The following is a 23,610-nucleotide window of genomic DNA, read 5'->3' as shown; positions in this document are numbered from 1 at the left end:
AATCCTTGCCACACATCTGTTAAAGAGGCTTCTTCCTCCTCCTCCCCTCCGTGCACGGAAGCTCCTCAGTGGACAGCTGCCCTGCTCAGACAGTGCAGCTTGTCAGAAAAAGCCCAAAGAGCAACTGGAGAAGAAACAACAATTACAGGCATCAGCTGCTTTTGAAAAATCCCACTGCTGTGTGAAAGCCTTCCAATTCTTGTAAATTGTCAAATTTCAAGAAAATAAGATTTGGCATTTTTCCTATGCCATGATACAACACTAACAGGAGAACGCAACTGGTAAAGTTCACATTCAGAGTGTATCCTGATCTGCCTCTTATTTTTGATGACCAAATAACAAAGATAAAGATTTACCATGTAATGTTTTCTGAAATCTCTTCACAGTAACCATGTCCTCTGTTAATTTAAAAGTTTTCCCTTCAGTTTCAACAGTGAATTCCCTGCAAACGAAAAATAAGTCACTTAAAAGCCACTGCAATAAATATACAAGTTCTATTTCCTTAGTTGTGTCGGTTGGTTGACTTTAAGAGCGGGACGACAGAAGCCAGGGCAAACCCCAGAGATCAAAGAAACGTGGCATACCCATTAAAAGAAATTTACGTTAATAATAAAATTACTACATGTACATTAAAAGAAACCATTTTCATAATCACAGTGAACCTAGTTGTGGTTAACAGCCTGAAGCAAACTGACTTAGGAAATGGAAGAATCTCAGGACGAAGCATATACACCAAAAGAAAAAAAGGGAGGCACACAAAACGGGCGCTTGCTGCAGACTGCACCACCTGCCAAATGCACGGACACCTCATGAAAACCGAGTTGTGTCAGAAGGTACCCTGCACTTTCACAGACACCGGACAAAGGGGAGGACACGGCACAGTTATTTTATTGCTTACTTCTAAAGCTTTTGATACTATGGTCTTCTAATGGCTTTCTCTCGCTCCTTGCCAGCTCACAACTAGCACACACTCCTTGCTGAGGAGAATTTAGGCTGTACTGACCTATCCCACTTGCAGGAAGCACATGTCTTTATTATTACTCATCCTAACAGAAAATTCTTGTAAACCCGAGTGTTTCACATCATAGATTTATAAAAACATGGCTGTACGAAAGGCAGGTCTAACATACTGACACTGTCAACCTGCACTCAGCAACGGTACCCTCCTGGCTGAAGCATTCAGACTGGCGTAACACAAAAACATGACTAAGCAAAGCATGTGCTAATCAGCTGCACTCGGACCTGGTATCAAATGGGCTGAAGTTTACAAAGGCTTTACTCTGAACGCAGCTACAACTGAATGCTGAATTTAAACACAGTCATGACTTGCAGTCCATTATCAGTTCAAACCCTGGGTACTGATTAAAATTCATCTACTGAATCACTTCTGTGGAATTTGGGATGAATTAAGTTCACTTTCTTCTGGTTTTGATGTGTGTACACATCACCATATCCTGTGATAGTTTTTCTCCCCATTTTGAATGCTACTGTTTTTTCTACACTTTCACACTCATAGAAATGTAAAAAAAATAAATCTCATTTCAGTGGGGGAAATAAAAAAAAGCTGTAAATGTTACCACTCTAGAATGTATTCATTGAGCCTACACCTTATACCATTCCAAGCAGGAAATGAAGTGGGTTTTTTTATTTTTGCACTGTTAGCCTTCTCGTAACATATACAGCTGTGGCTCTGCTTCAGCCAAATTTGACGACTGTGGAGATCTCATACATTCTCAATTCCTGCATTGCTAGGCAGACAGGTCGAGGAAAAACATACAAATTGCTGCCCCAATAAGTCAACGGCTGTTAACAGGACCCTGAGTATATCACTAAATACTGGAGGATACTCCTGCAAGTTTTGGTTCTCATTTATAAATAACTATTTTGTTCCATCACTCACAGAATTATGTGATCCATTTTAAAATTAAGTCAAAACCATCAGCCAGCCCTGGTTAACTGTCAAACCAGAGCAGGGAAGCTGGTAAACACTTCCCATTTCGCTGAGGTGTCTTCTCTTATGGGATGATCCTACCAAAGCCAGAAGCTCATTCCCACGCAGATAAACAAGTATCTGAGTACCATGGTTACACATTTCTGTGCATACATCAAGAGATACGTTGATGGATGACCAGCAATGACTTGGTGGAAGGGGCAGCACTAAGACATTTGAGGTGATCCACTCAGCCTGCTCTCAGGAGGAAGCTGGTTTCAGGTGGCTCGAATGAACCCAGCAGCATTTTGGGAACCCTCATCAGAGGTGTCAGAGCAGGGTACCACGCACACGCAGCCAGCTCACCCTTTCTCATTGAGCACCTGCTCCATCTCAGTGATGTAACACTCATCACACACAGAAAGGTATTCCATCACAACCTTTGCGTCCTTCTTATAAGCTTTGCCAATGGCTCCCTTATTTGCCTCAAACTGAACAACGCTGACTGTCCTGTACAAGGCAGTTAAGGAGTTTGAGATGACAGAAAGCAGGGCCTGCGTCTTTTGTTACGTCAAAGCTAACTGATACACAACACAAAGAAATCTCATCTACTACTATGTTAAGGAACTTCCCCCCAAGAGAGGAAAGGAACAATAAAAAGTACTGAAGGGCAGAAGGTCACAAATTTTGAAAGAACACAAATTTTTTTTACAAGTACTGCTAGCAGCAGAACCTTGGAATGTCGTGGAGTAACCTGGGATAGTAACCCCACATTGGCATTTAAACCATGCTTCACAGTCAGAACAGTGTCTAGCATTAAGCTAGAAAAAACCAAGCACAATAGTGAATCGCCTTTGCCCCCCAGAGTAAAGTCATCCACACACTCAGTTCTTTGCAGGTTACTTCCCAAAGTCATGCTGGTCTGTAGGTCTAGGTTTCCCTGTTAAATTTACAGATGTAACTTACATCAGAGCTGCACAGCTATCCAAGACATCTCACTGTCAAATCACTTTTCACTTCAAGAGAATCTGGTTTATTCTGAAAGGATATAGGTTCTTTGAGAGGCTTCTCAGCTACAAGAGGAACTTTGGTGGCGCGGGCATGGCAGGAGAGGTCATAGCAGGAACGATCAGCACAACCAACAATCTCAATCCAGCCCTGAAAAAACAGAAGAGGAAGCTTTCACCAACTCACTTTTTTGTCCACTTAACCATCAAATATGTTTATCCACCCTAAGCTCTCCCTGCTCACATGACTGCTTTTTTCTACATAATTAGCTCTGTTACAACAAGCAGCCCTCACTCACCAGTTGCTCCTTCATTTGAATGATTCCATTTATTTCCAGAGGAAACGATCAGTTATCTCACCAGTGCCTGTGCTGAGGGCCCAGTTTTCCACATGGCTTGGCAGAACACAGCACTGTGCCAACAGCTTGGGGCTGGGACCAGAGCACGCAGTCCTATCACTCACATGCTACACGCACACGAGGCATCATGCCTTTGTGGCTTTACAGCTCCCCAAATACAGAGCAGAGAGCAGGCAACCAGTCACATTAGAATGGCCAAAAGCCCGGCTTACGAGCTAGCAAGACACAGATCACACACACGGGCAGCTCTTCTTTCAACACTTCAGCATGTATGGCAAAGAGGAATCTCAAAACACCGTTCATGCACACGGAACTGATGAAACCTTCTAACACTTAAAACAAATACAACCACCATCTGGATTTTCTAAAAGACAATCCCATATAAGAAAAGGCACATCAGCTGCTTTCCATTCCCTCTGTCGCATCAGCATGGACATACAGGCAGCCAGATGCTGTGTGGTTTTCCAGACTGCATTGATACAGCTGGGTGTCAGGAAAGGTATGCGAATACCTTGAGGAAGAACTTCACTCTGAGGGTGACAGAGCACTGGAGCAGACTGCCCAGGGAGGCTGCGGATTCTCCTTCTCTGGAGATATTCAAGACCCGCATGGACAAGGTCCTGTGCAGCCTGCTCTAGGTGGCCCCGCTTCGGCAGGGGGGTTGGACCAGATGATCCACAGAGGTCCCTTCCAACCCCTACTGTTCTGTGATTCTGTGAATAAAAGCAATTCCTGTGCTTGAAAAATCATGGTGTTCCAGAACATCCTGCGGAATTTTTTTTACACAAATCAAACCATTAGGGGACTACAGCTACTTCTCAGAAAACACAAAAGATAGGTTAATGTAATAACTTAGTAGAACAGATTTTAAGCCATTCAGAGCAGTTAACTTCTTACTACTGAGTCTTGGTATAAACATTCTTGGTCAGAGTTAAGTGACAAACCAAAGTGTGAGTCTGGCTCAAAAGATGGTTTTGTCACACACCTGGGATTGCTGTCTTTACCTCTGGGTTAGGCTGTTGGACAACACTGCTCTGCAAGTGCTGCACTGATCCATGACAAGGCTTGTAAAGTTTATTAATCTCATCTACAGGGTGTGACCCACACACATTCAGCCTGTTTTGGGCTGTCTGGGAAGAGAAGCAATGAACATATAGAATTCAGCTACCCATATGGAGAGGAAGCCATTCCTTCAGTCATTTCTACAGGGCTTTCCTCTATGAGGACAACTCACTCAACCAAGCTGCAGGAATTTTTTTTTCTTCTCTTAAGTTTAGTGGAATTTTACTGGCTGCTATTCACACAGAATCACAGAATTGTAGGGGTTGGAAGGGACCTCTGTGGGTCATCTAGTCCAACCCCCCTGCCGAAGCAGGGTCACCTACAGCAGGCTGCACAGGACCTTGTCCAGGCGGGTTTTGAGTATCTCCAGAGAAGGAGACTCCACAACCTCCCTGGGCAGTCTGCTCCAGTGCTCTGTCACCCTCAGAGTGAAGAAGTTCTTCCTCATGTTCAGATGGAACTGCCTCTGCTTCAGTTTGTGCCCGTTGCCCCTTGTCCTGTCGCTGGGCACCACTGAAAAGAGTCTGGCCCCATCCTCCTGACACCCACCCTTAAGACATTTATAAGCATTTCTAAGGTCCCCTCTCAGCCTTCTCTTCTTCAGGCTGAACAAGCCCAGCTCCCTCAGCCTCTCCTCACAGGAGAGATGCTCCGGTCCCCTCATCATCCACTGGACTCTCTCCAGTAGTTTCTCGTGTTTCTTGAACTGAGGAGCTCAGCACTGGACACAGTACTCCAGATGGGGCCTCACCAGGGCAGAGTACAGGGGGAGGAGAACCTCCCTCGACCTGCTGGCCACACTCTTCTTAATGCACCCCAGGAGACCATCGGCCTTCTTGGCAACCAGGGCACACTGCTGGCTCATGGTCAACTTGCTGTCCACCAGGACACCCAGGTCCCTCTCCACAGAGCTGCTTTCCAGCAGGACAGCCCCAGCCTGTACAGGTGCACAGGGTTATTCCTCCCCAGGTGCAGGACCCTGCACTTGCCCTTGCTGAACTTCACCAGGTTCCTATCCTATTCCTCTAACTATGTGTAATGAAACATCACTACTGATAAGCCTGTTTCAGTGCCTTCAAAGAAAGAAAAAAAACCCATAAACAAAAAACACTCCACACACCCCTAGGTTGTAAGAGATTCTTCCTGCCCATAAATCAGGCTGTCTGAGCCATCTGAAGCCTTGACCTGTTCCCTGTGTGGACACCTTTGGGCTGAGCACGGTATCAGCCTGGTCAAGATCGTGGATGGGGACTACACATAGAAGGGTCACTGCAATGTCACAGGCTAACCCCACAGACCTCAGCAAAATCCCTTCAATCTTTCGACGCTTTATTGAAAGTCGACCACACGGAGTTCTCTAGATATTTTCAGGAATCTGCATGTACCCTGGACTCCTTGGAAAGGCTAACCAGGCAGAAGAACATGTGCTTCACTACTCACGAGGGAAAAATAGCAAAATAACTTTTTCTATTTTTTCTTTCAAACTCACATTTGACCTAAAAAGTAAAGTCTGTACCCTTAAAGAGGGTAACGACTTCATAATCAGTACAGTGAGGTCACTATGCCTTCTAATATATTTCTTTTGAAACTATCATTCCAACTGGTATACTTGGCTGAGACTTACTGAAGAGGCTGAAAGCTCTCCAAAAGAATTTAAAATGAGTCTAAGAGCTTTGCCCCTAACCACCTACTGCTGGTTTACCTGCAAGGAAAAACAAAGACGTTTTTCAAAATCCAGCCAACCATATAAGAAAAAAACAAAGCACCCAACAAGGCCTGAACTGAAAAGCTCTTAGTGACTCAGCAGTAAGACAAAAACTCCTTGGGAAATTTTACTCCCAGCACCAGCTATCTGAACTGGCAGGAGCGAACTCTCATTTCTCACAGCTTGGGAGTGGGAAAGGAAGAGCAAGCATTGCAGCAGGAAGGAATTTGCCATGGAATAATACCTCCAGCAAAACAAATCCTTCCCCACTGGTGCTACAGGAGTTATAGTCTTTAGTTTCCTTTAATTCCAGATGAAATTTGATCAGCGCGAAGTCCACAGGAGTCTGAAGCATGGACCCACAAACAAGCATGAGGAGTTCACAAACTTTGTGCAAGCCCACTGCAGGGAGCCGACCTGGCCCCTTCGCCCTGGATTCACAAGATCTCCACTACAGTGTGTTCATACCAGTGTGGGGCTGGACAGAAACATTAGACTGGCAGGCTTTGTTTTAAAAACCAAGAAATAAAACAGAGCCCCTTCCCACACTACCAACAGATCTGACAGGGAGTGCCGCTTGCCGTTTCGCTTTCCAACTTACATACGATGTTTTGGACTCTGCATCCCAGCAGTCACAGGCATAATGAGCCATCTCATTCTCCATATGCTGTCGGAACCGCAGCTTCTCTGGGGATACACCGACCTTTGTAAGGAAGAGGTAGATTCTGCCAATGAAGTAACCAAGAACGGAGTTATTGATCACACCCTGGAAAGGGAAAAAGCAGGAAGAAAAAAAAACAAACACATAGACATTAATTCCTAAGGAAGCAAAGTCATGGTTTGTTGTACTTCTGCAGAGAACCTGACGCATTACAGACAGAACTTCTTGCAGCTGCCTGTGATGAAGTACTATGTCTCCCCTGAAACTATTCCATCTTTTCAAATTCACCAAGTGCCACTGACAGTATCTCCCTCTGAAAAAACAAGTTGTTATTACTCTAGGACTCATCATTAACTGTACCTGAAGATCACCTACCTGAAAATACCCTGCTGTATCCAACAGTGCAGTCACTGGTATTAAAACAGTGCATGGGAATTTCAGTTACAGCTCAGGACCCCACAACAGCTGTACCCTACAGTTCAGCTGCAATACAATAAGGTGGTGTTGGGGTTTTGGTTATTGGTTTGGCAGGTGGGGGTTGGTTGTTTTTGTTTGGGTTTGGGGGGTGGTGGTTTGGTTTTTTTTATTGGCAGGTTGTTGGGGTATTTTTTAATAAGCCCACTCATTCATCATTTGCACATATGGAGAAGCAGGTAGTGAAATCCCAACATGCAAGTCGTATACTGATAGGGGCCAGCAGCTGAGTATTAGATTCGCAGTCACTGCTGAGATTTTGGCAGATATTAGTATTCCTCACTGTTCCTCTCCCATCAGTTAAGTGTGAAGCTCAACCTCTAACCCCTATCACAGCACCACCTGCAGACTGTCATTGCTGACAACAAAGGCCAAGCTTGGATCCCAGTCGCACTGATTCACTTAGGAGGACTGCCTCTTAAATCTGCGAGCAAAACCCAGCTGGTACCAACCCAACAGCTGGTAATTCAGCCTCGAGAGCAATATCCAAAAGAGCAAGCTCCTTGTGCTTGCAAGAGGAACGTTACCTGTTGGACAGCATCTCCCAGCCGCATTATGTGGGCGGACTGCCCGCTGACCTGGGCCTTGGAAGAGTATAGGCGGATGTTGAGATCTGCCACATTCTGAAACTTGGGGTGATTTTTATCACTGGGGTCCACAAAGTGCTCAATTTCTGCCATGGTGAATTCCCTAACAGAAACACAAACAATCATGTGTATTAAATATTTTATGTGTTAGCCACAGCCCCTCTAATCAATGATTACGCTTTAGCCCCCCACAAGCAAGTCAGTAGTTTAAAAACATATGCAAACCCAAGGCCAAGACAATGTACAGACTGGAACATAAACCAGATCTGACACTGGATTTATTTTCATCTTCAAATTCCTAATAAAACTTTCTACAAATTCATCTAGAGATATCCAGGCTATGGTTACCACCCGTGTGATTAAGAGCAGAGAATGCCACCTTTGGAAATACTTCCAGAAGTTTTCTGGAGTTTTTCCACACTGCTCTAATGTCCATGTCAGAAGCATCCCTTTCCTACAGGGTCAATGAAGAGTAATCCACTAATTAATTCAATAGCCTTAACTCGTATCAGAGGTGCCCAAAATAGCCAGGTGAGGTGATAATTTCTTGAATTATACAGCTACATTCAGCAACGGTGCACATTCTGTTTCAAGAACTTGTCTTTACTACATCTATAGTTATGCATTGATTCTTAGCCTTCTTGCTTGAAATCACTTTACATTGAATTAGCTTGTTATCAAGAACCTTTAGAAAAGCTCTAGGTAATCATTAACATTAAATCACAGCATCAGGATGTAATTTGCTGTGATAGCATAATAACACAGTCTCCCATAAATGTGTAACAAGCGTATAATTTATATTTGACTGAAAATGCATTTCAATGTGAAAATTTCTCATTTCCAGATGTGCAAGAGAGAACAGGAGGACTGAGAAAATTCCAAAGCGTTCCCTCAGTGCTAACGATGCCACTGCCTCTCAGTGACATTTATGGCACCGTATTAACCAATTACCAAGTTTACAAAACATACTGCCGGTGTGTACGACAGAACCACACTGACTGTGCATCGGAGCTCTTGCTCCAAATTGGATGGAAAAGACTTCTGTTGGGATAGTTCAGTTAAAATACAGATATCGTTAATGAAATACAATAATCACTTTTCTCCTGAGACAGAAAGCTTTGAAAGTAATTCTCAATAACCATGAGCTTTCCTGCTGGATTGGTCTTGGGATATAAACACGTCCTGAGTCAGGTTACCTCCAAACTTCCTCTCTGTAGTAAGCTGGAGAACTGCAGACTCTGCAGAACTGAGACAAGGAAATACTGCTCCAAGGTCAGTCACGTTATGATGTCAGTTTTAGAGTAAACCGCATGAACATATTTAAACAAGGAAAGCTGTATGTCCTGTAGAAAATACAGCTACCTTTAAGATGATTCACTTAGACTATGATGTAAGCCAAACTTTGTTGGTAAAGCTGCGTTTAATCTAGGTGTTTCTAATACAACAGCTATTTCAGAGATCCTACTTCTCATCAGCCTGGTTCAGATAGAATTCTGTAGTTAAAACCTTAACTAAACGAGTTCTTTGGCCGTGAACCCTGAGACTTGCAAGGCACGTTACCAGGAATCCTCTGGAAGAAAGCACGAACATGAAACAATGATGTACAAACACTGGAATAAAAGGGAGGTGCTACCTGCTCCCAGGTACCCTCTTGCTGAAAGAGGAAATTTGTAGTACCTCACTCTGATAAGGCCGGAGCGAGGTGAGATTTCATTTCTGAAGGAATTTCCAATCTGGGCAGCAGCAAAAGGCAGTTTGCCTTGGTTAAACTCCAGAAGACGTTTGAAGTTGAGAAATATTCCCTGTGCAGTTTCTGGCCTCAGATAGCTAAAAAGAGACAGGGGAGAGGAAAATTCAGAAAGATAAAACGGTGGGGAAAGCAGTGAGAAAAGAAAAACAGGGTTACTACAGAACTTCAAGGTGGTGCTTTCTCTCTTGAGCCTTTTAACTTCAGACACAAAACAATGCAGCAATAGACTGAGGGGAAGAAAAAACAAAAAAACATCAGCTGCAGCCCACACACAGCACTCCGCAGTTACTCCCAGAAGTAAGCTGGATGACTTGGCTGCTTTTGAGATGCAAGCATTGAACAGAAAAGAGATGTTTGAATGAAATACAGTGGCCAGTTACACCTCAAAGGTCAGAGGGAATGTACCCTCTTTGCTTTTCCAATGTGGGCCTGAGCTGCAGCAAGCTACTTACAAATGCGATTTTGCAGGCAAACCGTGACTGCAGCTCTGCTGATACACGAACTGTGAAGCAGCTTTAGCGTAAGGCCCCTGCAGTGATTTGAGACTTCCTCAGAGAATACCACCTACACAGACTATTTCACATACTGCACTGGAGAACACGTATGACGCATCTCCGCTCCCACCCCAGAGCATATGCAAGTATCATATTCTACACTTTTCAGAAGCAGGGGGTCAGTTTTAGTTACGGAGACCCCAGCTCAAGACAACAGCCTCTACATTCTCACATGCTAACTACAAGTGCCTAGTAAATGATGCTATCACTGGATCAGCCTGCTAAGTAACATCATCCTGACACAGGTACACCGAAGCAGGTTCTCTATTGCCATGAAGTCACGGACAACTGGGGACCGAACATTAACTGGTTTTACAAAAACAACTCCAACCTGTAAGGGCATTTCTGTGATCCACATAGTCTGCTGTTTCCAGTATTTTCGTGATTCTGCAACACCACCTTGTTTCTCCTACCCTTCACCAAGAGCACAAGGAATGCTGACCTGCCAGAGAAGACTGGGACTGAAAGGCAGGGGAAGGCATCTCAAGAAGAGATTGCACATTTCAACCATATTGAGACTTCATTTTTGTTCCAAGTGACCTATAAAGATGGAAGAGTGCGAGCAGAATGAAATTAGCACCTACCCAGGCATGTTTCCTCCAGGCCCAATGGAGGTCCTGAACATCAGATTGAAAGAAACAGGAGGGGACAGGTCGTTTCCAGTGATAGGTGATTTTACGTTGTAGTTCACAAAGAGGTCTGCAAGTTCTTGCTGGCCATAATTGTCCAACTAATATCAAAACACAGGAGAATCACTTTAATTACTAGACAAGGTAACAGGAATTAATTATGTCCTTTTCATCTTTTATTGAGCATGATCCACAGCTCTGCATCACCTGCTCAAAATATTCCCTTTTAACCTAAATTTTCAAGCAAGCTAAAGCTTGAATCGATGATAGAAAACACTGCACATCTGAAAACTCTTTTAGTAACATACGTCCACGACTCAGTCATACCACAGAAAGTCTGAAGCCTAGATAGAAATGCAAGCACTGAGCATAAGAGTGGGCGTAAAGCAGAAGAAAAGTCATTGGGACTGCATCACCACCCACCAGTAGCTTCTTTTGAACAGTTTCAGCTAGCACATGCGGAGCAGTGTGTTGGGGAATGAAAAAAAAATGCAGCAATGAGAGAGAAGACAGCTAAAATTTCTGCAGGGCTTTGTCTACATTCATTTCTCTTTTCTGCTGCATGAAAACACAATAATCAAGCTATGCATTAGATGCTCTCTTTTAAAGCTGTTCTGCGTTTTAGTTAAACAGAGCAAATCTGCAACACAGGGCTTCTTGGTGAAAGGTTTTCCATTTGCTCTGAAAACAATTCGGTAGTAACTGGATGCTTTCACAAGTGGGATAATGTCAGCCCCTTCCAGGCCTCAACCTTCCCCTTTCGCTGGAGGATGAGAATTAAGCAGTAGTAGAGCCACAGATCTAACTGCAACCTAACTGCACAGAAGCAGCAATTTCTAGCACTGTTTTGTGCATTTGCATACTAGCCTTTTGCATATGTACTTTTAAATATGTCATTTAAACTTAGGTATTATAAAGGTCCTATACTGAACAATAGAGCAGTGATTTAACACTCAAGTTTACAATCACATTGGCTACTTCTAGCATTAATTGCCATGATCCTTCACATAGCCGAGAAAACTGAACACAGAAGATTAAAAAGAGTTTATTAATAGAGGGATTCCCCCAGAGGACAGTCAAGAGTTCAGTGTTGCAGTGCAGAAAAGCCAATGACAGCTGCTTAGGGATGAAATACATTAAAAAAAAGTTGCTCTTTCTGGAAGGAAACGTTCATTCTACTCATGGCTCTGGAAGCATTTATCCTAGAGGTCATGAGAACAAACATTAAAAACAAAGAAAAACAAATAAAAAAAAAAAAGGCAAATGTCTGTGCAGCTGCTCAGGAAAGTCAGCTGGAGCACCAACTATTCTCATGGTAAACACAGGAAAAATCTGCGGGGTGCTAGAGGCAGAGGAACAGATCTCCAGTGCTTCAAAGCCAAGACAACTTTAAAACATACCAATTCAGCGCTAAGGTGATTCAGAAAAACCCTGACAAAACTTCTCATCCACCTCTGTTCCTTTGTATCATAATCCCACAGTGAAGGATTTACAAAGGTAAAGGGAGGAATTCAGAAGAAATAGGCTTTTTGCCAGGGTGTGAAGCGGCACAGACCGGCTCCAAGGACAGAGCTTCTGCCCTACCAATCCAACAGTCAAGAGACTGATTTAACAGCAATAGCTCTCCAAAAGAGCAGGAGGAGGGAGAGGCAATTAAACAGCAACTCTGCAGTATTTGTTAACAAGTAAGCTTTCTGTACTTAGAAGCATGTGCAACCTACATGTATCTCTGAACTAAAGACTTGTGAGCATCTTTAGAGACACGGAAGGGACACTGCCTCTGGACTTGGTGCATCGCATTTCCTTGGTTCCACACACATCCCTGCAGCATCCACCTCCCCGTGCAGGCACCTACCTGTGTTAGAACATTTTCCATTTCTGCCTTTTTCTCTGCTGTGCACTTCTTGTCAGACATAAGCTTCTGCAGGTGAGCTGCGAGCAAGGAAAGTACATGGTGAGTTTATACTGCAACCCCATCGCTGACCCCAATCGAAAGCTTGACAAATCAGGAGGATCCTCCAGCACGAGCGTATGTGTACGTTCACCAGCTGTCTTGCTATGTGTCTGCCAGGGTAATTCCACTCACGTCGTCAGGGCAATGCTGATCTACAGCCGAGAAGCTGCACCAGTTCGCTGAACTGGTGTGCCACAGGGAAAATAACAGATCCTTATCTGGTTTCTTTCTCATACTCACTCCTCCAAACCCAAGCAATAGCTTTGTAGTCCCTTTCTCCTTATTTTCTTTCTATACACGCTGGAAATTAAAGGCAACATCTGATCCTGAGCCAGCAAGGCTAATTTTATCCAAATGCACCGAGAGGCACATTCTAAGTTGGTACAGCAGTTAGACTGCATTCCACCTTAAAGCCCAACATCCTCCAAGAGACACAAAGGCAGACAGCGATGCCAGGACTTCCCACTCTCATTTGAAAACAAGCCATCTGACTTTTCAGTGGCAGTAACAGCAGGTGGCTGCTCACCAGTGATGGGCTGCAGAAGAGACAGGGACGATCTTGTTTATGAACCTGTTCAGTGTGTAAAGTGGGCAGAGGCTAGATGGGCTTCTTTGGGGTTTATTTAATAAAACAAAAATCCTAACTCAATGTTAAGAAAACAGCTTTAATACCAATATAGATCATTCAACATACTTCCGAGGAACAGGCTAGAAAACTAGTGAGCACAACCCACTTAAACCTAAAGAGGAACAATCCTTTCACAATGGAGCTGCATGTGAAAACATTTTCAAACAGTTTTCTTCTTCCTAAGATTCCTTCATGTGATTTTTTTGGTTGTTGCTTTTTAAACAAATTTTAATCAATGACCAGAAAGAAGCGTGAGGACTTTGCAAACCTAAGAAATGCCTGAAGTCTATTCAGCGTTCCCAAAAGCCAGCTGAGCTCTAAGGTATATGAAAGGCAGCAGCTGCTGTGTAATTGACCTTTGCATACGGAAAGCAGGCTCTGTCCCCTTACATAGTCATTAAATCATTTCTCAGCTCCGAACAAAAAGCAACTGAAACTCAAGAAAACTAAGAACAGAACATGGTAGAGAACAGGAACCTTGCTATATAGGGAGTCCTCAGCTTAGACAACACAGTAATCTTTATGGCATGATGACACAGGATTTTATAGGAAGGGACCCAACTATATTTTTACTAGAGATCCTGTACCTCTTAAGACATCAACACAACATTTGGGTGAAACTGAGAACTTAAGGGATCTTTGGTATGGTATGATTAATGAACTACGAACACAAGTATGAAAAACCGGCTACACCAATGGGCCTTCCTTGAGCAAGATAGTCTTTTCCCATGTTTGTACCCCTGCAAGAAATCCCCAAGCCCATCTAGCCTTGGAACAAACCCAAACCTTTTAAGAGATGATCAGCACGGAAACATTCCCCATTTTTGACATCTTTCACCATGAAGTCAGCAAACTTGTCTACGTGGCCAGAAGTCCTAGAAAAGATGATATAGATCACTGTAGATTACAGATTCACACTAAGCAGTACCATCCCTCAGAAAATCCCATCTGTGAGAAGGTATCAATTCATCTAAATCTTAAAACGTGTCACGAAGATGACACCGAGTGCCTTTAGGAACCGCGTCGTGATCGAAGCAAGACAGAGATGCAGTTGTGAGGAGTAACCAGGAGTTCAGGTGGCCAGACTCCACTGTTTTATACCAGTGATCCATAAAGGCTTCTGCCCGTTGTCCCGTGACCCATACAAAGTAAAGCAGTTGACACAGCTCAGGCTGTCAGTCCAGAAGCTCCTGACATAATCAGCAAACCTGCTGGTAGTCTTAGCAGAGATACGTGGAGGTAAAAGGGTCCAGAGTCTGAACTACGCTCTCACCCTGGAAGACGATCCCCCTACCTGGCCTGTGGATAAAAAGAGGGCTTCAATCCCCAGGGCTAGAGAAGCATCATTTGCACTCAGAGCTCAATTAACACATTGCATATTGCCAACCCTCCACAGAGAAGGGAAGGATGGTCAAGTGACCTGGACACTGTCCTAAACTATGACCCAGGGGCGTCCCAGACTCAGGCAAGTCACCTAATCCTTTTTCTTGTCGTCTTGATCTTTTAGAAAAAGGGATAACAGCAACTTCTTCCTGAATGGGACTGCTAGGAAACATTAGGACATTAGACTCTGACACAAGTCCCACTGCTCTCCCTGTTTTCTGGAACAACAGCTTCTCACACTAACCTGTGCACTGATACCTAATTATTTTGCACTGCAATGGGGTACGAAATTGGGTGACCCAGTCTCAAGATCCCTGTGGGTAATTTTACAGAAGACTGTAAAAAGCCAACTATGACCAGAAATGACACGCTGTAGAAAAAAAGACCCATACTTACTTCAGAACAGGCTCTGGCGTGAGCATGGTACAGTCGATCTCCAGGATTTGCTCTTCCTGAATAAAGTGCTGTCTCCATGCCTGGATGATGTTGTTTTTCAAAGCACACCCGACAGGCCCGAAGTCATACAGACCACTGACACCTGCAAAGACAAAAAGGTAAAAAAACATGCTAAGTGCGAGACTGTATGAACCTGCATTGCTTGGAGGAAATGTCCTCACTTCTCAGTGTTTTCATCAGTTGGTTTAAGCCTGAGGTCATTTTCTGAGCATGAAGCACCAGCTTCTCTGCGCTAAACAGAATATGGAACGTGGCTCACTGTAGAGAGCTTTTTACATAAAGATCCGTGGCATAAAGGCTGAAAGCAAACTCCACGAAGCACCCAGACAGACACTGCCCTACACCAACCAGTACAGTTCAGTTGCAGCGTGCGCTGGGGCATCAGGTAGCAGTAGAAGCTGAAACTGATAAATACTTGCAATCAATAACTGTAAAAGCCACACTCCCTCCACTAATGGGTTACACTTTGTGGGAGTAATCTGTCTGAAGGAGGAATCTGAACACAGAAGAAGTGATAATGCACGTGCCAAAGCAATATGTTACTGCCAGCAAAAAAAACGTATCTTCTAATCACTAGTTTAAGCACCAAGACAAAAAAAAAAGAAAAAAACAATAAAACAACCCAGAGTGTTTATTTTAGTATCTTAGGTGAAAGAGCAGTAACCGTACAGGCACTGTGCTGCCCCTGCCCCCCTCAAGCTGCCTCAGATCAGCTATCTGAAGAGGTTTAACAGCCACATCTGTTCACCTGTTCAGTAAAGATCATTGACAAAGTTCATTAAGGCAACAGGTTCTAAAGATCACAGTAATTTTGTGCATTATCTGGCCAAAGAAAGCTCAGATAGACATGAATGGTTACGAGGAAATAGGCTGATCACTCCCTTAAACGCCAAAACACCCTACCCCTCTGCAAAGAAACCATCTTCTACAACGTACTGCTCACAATATGCATCCTAAAGTCTGCTCACTTACATTCAGAAAACAAAAGACAAACTTTGAGACCCCACTCCACCCAAAGACTTTGGGAAGGGGGAACTTCTGAAAAGCTTACAGACTCAAGGGGGAAAGCTTTAAAAAAAAATCTTTTATGTTGCATTAATATAACATTACAAGACTACAGCATTTCACACAGCTAGAAAGACCAGAACACTAGCCTGAAGAGATTAACATGTAAATTTCTTCAAATCCGTACCTCCATAAATAGAAAAGGCTTGATCATAGAAAAACCTCCTTTTGAGGGTGTCTTCCATTTTAACTCTGTCCACGATGTCATCTTTGGGCTGCAAGGCCAGCTCCTGTAATTCAATCAAACCGAAAACAGTTAATAGCTCCTGCTTCTGGCAGGAGAAGAAATCCTCTCCATCCACCACTATGAGTCAAAAGTCTGTAAAGACCATTTTGAAGCAAAGGTATCCTGCCAACACACTCATTTTCCAAAGAGCAATGGTCACACTGAGATTCAAGCGCTCAATGACAAACGTGATTGTCTGAATGCAGCTTTTTACACGCTCCAGGCAGACTCATCTGCCCTAACTTTCAGACAACGAAGTCTGAGCTAGTTGTCCTCAGCAATCTTCACAATCAGTGGAGAGAAATGGCTATCTCTAAAGCAATTCTTCTGACCCATTTCCCTCTCCCGACTACAAAAACAGCTTAAAGTGACTAGCTCAGACGAAAAACATCTAACTCTCGGTATATATGAAGTTTTCAATAAAGTGTTCCTCACATGAAAGAATTTCTACCATGAAGACTACAAACACCATCATCACCGTGCTCTGCCAAAGGTGTGTATTTGGCTACTTGCACAAAGAATATCTACTTGCAAAATGTAGGCTTTCACAAGTATGACCCCGTGTATTCAGAAAATTTAGTTACACAGTGCCTAAATGCCCTGATAGATTACGTGAAAACGTTTCATAGAAAACTCACCCTTTCATCTGAAAACCTATGATTTTCGCAACCAATTTCATTAGCGAAGTCAACAGTCTTGAAAAATTTTCTTCAATAAAGACGTTTTGGTCATTAAAGCAGAGTTAAGCCAAGAAGCGCAACAACTTAATTCAGAACCTCCTAAGGGGCTAACACTATCATTTTGAGCAGCCTTTTGGTAACAAAAAGTATTGTATGACCAATAATTTCAAACTTCTCTTTTTTTAGCATCTATAAAGACAAATAAACGTACTCTAATTTTAAAAGCACTGTACCTCTGCTGCTCCCATGAATTAGAATAAGCCAAGGAGTAACTTTGCATGAGAGACAGAAAGCGTCAAAGATAGACAGAGAGCACACATGAGAACAAGCACCAGAATAGTACTTTAAATTCACAGAAAGGGAATGCATTTGGCACTCTCTGCCTAAAAACATAGAATTGCATTTCACAATGACCAGAGTTTCTTAAGAGAAAGGACGGCTTTTGCTCAGAGAGGGACAAGAGGAGAGTGACGCAGCCCATTTCTGAGCTGGCAGGGAGAAACGGCCAGCAGCACAGGAGTAACTAGAGTAGGTACAGAACTCTGTAGAGCTTCTTGTCTACTACCTAAAGAGAACAGTTAAAGAGGACTGGTGCAGAAGTCAAAGAAACAGTGTCTTCTATCCGGCATGCATACATTCATAAACATAAATACATTCATAAATAGAAGGCAGAGAAGTGCCTGTGTTAGACTTCAAGGGGAAGAAAGACCCTGTACAGAGGCAGAATCATCTACTGATTGATACCAAAGAAATGATTTGAGGACATAAAGCCAAGGAATTTTAAAGACCCGACTGCTCTGCCCTGTTCAAAGCTTCAAATTCAGAGTCACTCTGCTGTCTTTTAAGTAGGAGCCACTGCATTCAAAGATTGCACCAGCAGCTCCTAAAGCTAACAAGCATTCGCACTGCTGCCTTCCGCAAAAGTTGCACACGACCGCGATGCATTGCTGGAAACGCTGTCAAGACAGAAAGACTGCATTGGAGTGCTGCACTCACAAGGGCAGACGCTGCGTTGGCAAGGTCATTCTTGCACTGCCAGGGATACAGCCCACAGAAATTGTGTAACTGGCAAGCACGCCTCTGCATCACAGGCACTCTTCCAAGAGAAAGGTGGGGCTCGTGGGGATACCAAGACTCCTAACCTGCCTTGCTACGCCTCTCTACGTCAAGCTTCCGAGGGCTGGGGAACAGAATTGGGAAACCATTTAGAAACTATTTACTCCAGGATAACCTGCCTATCAACCCAGGGTTCACGCAATGGCTTCAGAGCACGGTTCTATGCTGAATACTAAGTAAAAATGGTATCTATTTACTTGGGTTAATTGTATGCAAACAGGTAGCCAAAACGCCAGACCTGACAGAGAGCACTAACTGTTCGCCTCATACAACTCCGTACGACAAATAGGGTGAAATGGTTTCAATTCAGGTATACTCGCATCCTCACAATAAGCTGCAAGCAGTGGTGTGTTTATTCATTTATTTTTAAGAGTACCACCTAACAGCTACGATCAATACAAACTAAAAAGAACCCCGCAGTTTCCTGGGTGAATCTGCACACCTGACTGTTTTTATGCTTCAGGAGTTTCTTGTTGTTGTTTCAGTCTGACAGTAGAGAGAAGGAGAGGGAAGCCTGCAGGATAAGGAAGTGTACTTTTACTAGTTTATTGATCTAGAGACAAAACAAACTTGAAGCTCCATCATTTCATTTACATAAAGACTTTTCAGAGCACAACTGCATTTAAAAAAGGTGTACAACTTCAATATACACCCCTCTCTGAGGCTGATGAAAACCATAGGCTATCAGAAACATCTTCAAAAACTTTGTTTAAACTGTAGCAAAGAGAATGATTTCTGAATAAACACGTTCAATGCCAGCCTGGGAGTTTAAATGCTGCACAAAGAATCTGCAGATCAAATTTACTACAAAAAACAGGGTGTCCTCTCATTCTGCACAGAAAAGATCTACACAGTAAACAAAGATTAGCGACACACATACTGAATTTCAGCTTCGACTATGAACAACCTGAATTCATTCGTTCACACTCTGTGATTTAATGCTAACAGATATTAGCGTAACAGATAAAGAACTAAATTGCCACTAGTCGGAAACTCGCAATTTCAGAAGTGATTCAAACGGTCCACCCTGCTATGACTGTTCACCCAAATCAATAATGTAAAAAAACATTAAGTACAGATTTCAAGGCTCTTCAGACAAAACCATGGAACGCAAATTTGATTTCCAGACTCACCTTTGCTTCTAGGACCCTCTTCCGAGCTTTGAGCTCTGCTACAGCTTTGTCTATATCCACCTGGGGAGCTTTCTCTTCCTTCAGCTTCCTTACCAGTTCTCCCTAGAAGAAGGGGACAAAACACAAGATATAGATTCTTTCTCTGAATGCCATAGACAAGAACTCTCCTCCTCTCAGCCCCCCGACAATCCAAAAGGAGGGTTTTGTCCTGCCTCCCCACTCTCCACGCGGGTCTCAGGAGGCTGCTTCAATTGGTAGAAGTGAGAAACACTTTGAGAGTCAAAAGAAGTAGACATCATTACAGAAATTCAACACCCTCCCACCACCGTTAAATCCCAGACCTGTTATCAAATCTCAGTGTGCAAATACACTCCTGTATGCACCACTTCACAGCAGACTGCCACAAATCCTAGCTTTTTGTCTTTGAGGATGAACTATGTGGATTCTTAGATTATTAACAGTGGCTTTGTGCTCTCTTTCTAGGTAACAAAGCTTCTGTTCCTACTATCCTTTGCCTTTTCTTCAAAATTAATGACCATTTTAGGCTTTTCTTCTGTCAGATCTGTTCAAAACTGACCAGCAAGTACACAAAGGTCTCACAGAAGACATACATTTTCAGCCTATTGTCTAAGCAAAGAAGGCATTGCATTATCTGTAAAAACTGTTCTTGTTTTTAAAACTTGTCCAGTAACTTTGGGAAACAATAGAGTAAAAAGAAATATTACAAAACCAACCAACCAACCAAAACCATTAACACTCATCCCACCCCCACCCCCCAGCCTAAATATTTCAGACAGCAAAACCTTGCAGTGAGCTTAAACCAAGGTCTTGACCAGAGTCAAACCACCACCGCCTTGTTACAGTTCCACAAAGGTGTCCCTGCTCTGTGGGGACGTTTCTCCCCTTTCGTCCCAGGGAAGTGCTCAATCCCTGAACAGCCAACAACGTGCTTTTCTGAACATGATCCTCAGCAGTCATGCCCAGCTTGCTCGTGGAGATAAATTAATTAAGAGCCTTCCTTTCAGTCCACTCTTCTTCAGTCAAAACCAAGATCTATCTTGAATTACTGAGAAGGACAAAGGAGCTGACCCAGGAGGAAAAAGCACAGAGATGTCGAAGTGGGATGTTCTAAGAATGGGATGCTCAAAGTTCAGCATTGTTCTTGCACCTTGCGCTTTGCCGTTAAACAAAAAGAAAAAAAAAAACCCAATCCAAAGAGATTACAACATATGTACCACATCAGCTTTTTCATAAATTCTGAGATTTTCTGACAATATTACAGGCAACTAAGAAACCACAGAGAAGAGAATACACAGATTGCCATTCAGTAATCAGATTAGAAAAGCTAAAAGTGCTTCAGAGACCAAGGGGTTCAAAGGCTAATTTTATTAACAAAAGGAGAAAGACTCAAAAAACTGCATTAAAACAAACACACACAACAAAAAAAAAAAATCAGAATCCTGTCGGGCTTCCTAACCCCGCCGGCTACATGAACAAATCTGCTGTTTCCTTCCTGTTAACTAGTTATACCAAAACGTGAAAGTTTCACTCTAGGGCTAAGGACTCCAACTGCCATTCCCGGGTAACGTGGCAGAGGGAGGGATCTGACCTTTTTTTTTTTTTTTTTTCATTTAAAGTAGTAAGTCCAAATTGCCTTTGTTGAGCTAGGGGGGGTCAGCAGTGGAAAAACATCAAGGCAGCAGCAAAGCAGCTACTGCTGACTCAACAGAGCTGTCACCCTGCTCGATGCTGAGCATCTAGAAGCAGCATACAGCAACTCTTCGTCCTGATCTATAAGTGAAAGAGTACTCAGACATATGCAGGGAGGAAAAAAAAATAAAACCCACAACCGAAGCAAATAATTATGTTTGCTGACAGGACTCAATCTAATTAAAGCTACGATCTTGAGCCCAGCCCAGAGGAGGAGTGCACAGCAGCACTCGATGTGGCAAATTTTGCTGCAGCTTTGTCCCATAGCCCAGAGAGGGATCCACCCCTGGATCACGACAGCTTATTGCATCAGGCACTGCTGCAGGGAATACGCTGCTCACGTTCCTCTCCATAGGTTACGAGTCCCTTAGGTTTAATTAAACCGCTTCTCCACAAGCTGACAGACAGGGTCCCCTGCATCGTAAGCTATCAACTACCCCAGTCTTCGTTACTCCCCCCCTTTCCTCTTGTGCAAACATCTCGGTGAATTACTACTGTCAGCTGTACGACACGACTATCCATGGTCCCAGCAATACAGATCTCCCCACCAGCCTTTCCTTGGCACCCCACACTCCTGTTTCAATCCCAGAGGCAGTCAGAAAGAAGGGGTGCATGGATGCTTTAAAGGAAAATAACCGCATCCAAGATGCAGGATTTTTAAATAAATAAATTGGCTAGTTCTAGAGATCATCATTTTATTTGCAAGCAGCTCTCCTGCCAAGGCATTATGCTGTACAATGATTCATAATAAAAACTCATTGAAGTGCTGGCGCTGGTATAATTAGAGGGCCATAAATCCTCTCATTTAATGGGAAAACACATCCACGAATCTACAAATACACGGGACACACACGTAGCTATGTGTGCAGCTAAGCAGAAGACTACGGATTCAGCCACTTCAAGGCAGCACGCGAGGAACCCACACGCACAGGTCTGGCTGCTGAAGCAGGGAGGAAGGGGAACGCTTCCATGTGCTGCGAGCGGGCTCCGCTGCCATTAACGTACACAGCGGGGGAACCGAGATCAAGAGTCACGTAGGAAATACAAAGACAAGCAAATCCTTCTCAGGTCAGGAGGAAGGTGACAGCTTCACCTGCGAAGGAGGTGGGAAGAGAACGCCATGCGGACCCAGCTAATAGGAGGCAGCTGCCTATCTAGGCAAATAAGAATGATGAAACGGAAAATGTGCGGAGAAATTCATCTCCCTTACCGCACCAGGCAGACGTGCAACTCCACAGAACACAGTTCACCTCCCAAACCCCCTCACAAACTCAGCTCCAGAGGGAAGTCGCCGTGTGACCTTACGGGATGGGGAAAGCTTAGCGGGGCTGGTTTTATGCGGAAAACGTGAAGAGCCAGAGCCACCCCGAAAGGCTGACAAAGTCACGGGCAAGCGAGGCCCGGGGCCCACGCACAGACCCGGGTCCCCAGCTCGCTCTCACACCCACGGCCGCGGCGGGGAGCGGGCCCTCTGCGGGAAACCCACCCCCGCCAGCCTGGGGCAGAGCAGGGCCCACCCGCAGACCCCGCACCCGGGGGGGGAACCGACGCCGGCCAGGGAGCCGCGGGAACCCCACGGCAGGGGAGGGGCTGAGGGGAAAACGCCGCGCTCGGTGCGCGGGGAGGGGGCAAACCCACGCCCCACGCCGGGCTCCGGGTGGGGAGGGGACAGCTCCCCGCAGAGCCGAGGCACCGGCTGCGGGCGGCTCTGCCGCACCCCCCCCTCAGGCGGCTCCTCCCCGGACCCCCCTCAGCGGGGCTCCCCTCAGCGGGGCCGCCTTACCTGGTGCCGCACCGCCTGCCGCAGCGGCGCGAGCAGCGCCTCGGCCTGGGGGCCGTCCATGGGGGTCGCGGCGGGCGGCGGGCGGGCGAGGCGGCGCAGGCGGCGCAGGAGGGCGGGCAGGGCGCTACGGGGCACCAGCGGCATGGAGAGGCGCGGCGCGCGGCCCCGCCCCGCCCCGCATGATGAAATCCCCGCGCCGGGGTAAAGCCGCCCCGCGCTCCCGCCGCCGCACTTTCCGCGCGCGCCCCGCCGCAGATTCGGCACGGGGGGGGGGGCGGGGGGGGCGGGCCGGGCCGCTAGGGGGCGCGCGGGAGCGCCCGCTCCTCCGCCGAGACGGGGGGAGAGAGCGCCCGCGGCGCGCCTGCGCGGGCTGAGCGTCAGCACCGCCCCCGCGGCGCGCGGGCGCTAGGGAGGCTGCTGCTGCCCCCTGGCGGCTGGGCGGGGCGGGCAGTGGCTACGGCTGCCCCCTGGCGGCTGGGCGGGGGCGCAGCGCGCGGGCTGCCCCCTTGTCCCTACGTCCCGCCGGGTGTCTCTGTCCGTCCGCCCACCCGCGTGTTGTTTTTTCCACTCAGCCGCGGCAGTTGCTCTCCAAAGGCTTTGTAGGTTTTGGGCCCGGCGGTGTTTTTCTTGCCGCTGATCCCCGGGCTTTGCCCGCCCGCCGGCCGCCGGACCCCTGGGGCTGGGTTTGGGGGCAGCCGGGCGGGAGGGCAAACCCCGCGCTCCCCCTGCAGACGCGGGGGTCTTCCTCGGGAGGAAGG

The 23,610-nt window shown here is 45.4% G+C and overlaps 1 protein-coding gene across 2 annotated transcripts in view; it reads right to left on the bottom strand.

The window, feature by feature from the left end:
• GARS1 (glycyl-tRNA synthetase 1) overlaps positions 1 to 22,968 on the bottom strand; it is a 28,006-nt gene extending 5,038 nt beyond the window's left edge. The window contains exons 1-13 of one of the 2 annotated variants that reach the window (XM_075419850.1): positions 22,853 to 22,968; positions 19,360 to 19,461; positions 16,332 to 16,434; positions 15,080 to 15,221; positions 14,087 to 14,175; positions 12,574 to 12,650; positions 10,674 to 10,819; positions 9,463 to 9,612; positions 7,726 to 7,888; positions 6,665 to 6,829; positions 2,977 to 3,088; positions 2,297 to 2,438; positions 357 to 442 (exon numbers count right to left, since the gene is read on the bottom strand). In XM_075419850.1, coding sequence (XP_075275965.1) covers positions 357 to 442; positions 2,297 to 2,438; positions 2,977 to 3,088; positions 6,665 to 6,829; positions 7,726 to 7,888; positions 9,463 to 9,612; positions 10,674 to 10,819; positions 12,574 to 12,650; positions 14,087 to 14,175; positions 15,080 to 15,221; positions 16,332 to 16,434; positions 19,360 to 19,461; positions 22,853 to 22,912 — 1,537 coding nt within the window. In that variant the 5' untranslated portion in view covers positions 22,913 to 22,968. Of the gene's footprint in view, positions 1 to 356; positions 443 to 2,296; positions 2,443 to 2,976; positions 3,089 to 6,664; positions 6,830 to 7,725; positions 7,889 to 9,462; positions 9,613 to 10,673; positions 10,820 to 12,573; positions 12,651 to 14,086; positions 14,176 to 15,079; positions 15,222 to 16,331; positions 16,435 to 19,359; positions 19,462 to 22,852 lie in introns of both variants that reach the window. The other variant, XM_075419849.1, reaches the window with a different exon arrangement.
• Positions 22,969 to 23,610: the final 642 nt, after the last annotated feature.

The sequence above is a fragment of the Opisthocomus hoazin genome, chromosome 4 (genome assembly GCF_030867145.1).
Source record: "Opisthocomus hoazin isolate bOpiHoa1 chromosome 4, bOpiHoa1.hap1, whole genome shotgun sequence".
Lineage (NCBI taxonomy): Eukaryota > Metazoa > Chordata > Aves > Opisthocomiformes > Opisthocomidae > Opisthocomus > Opisthocomus hoazin.
This window is presented reverse-complemented; position numbering and strand designations above follow the sequence as displayed.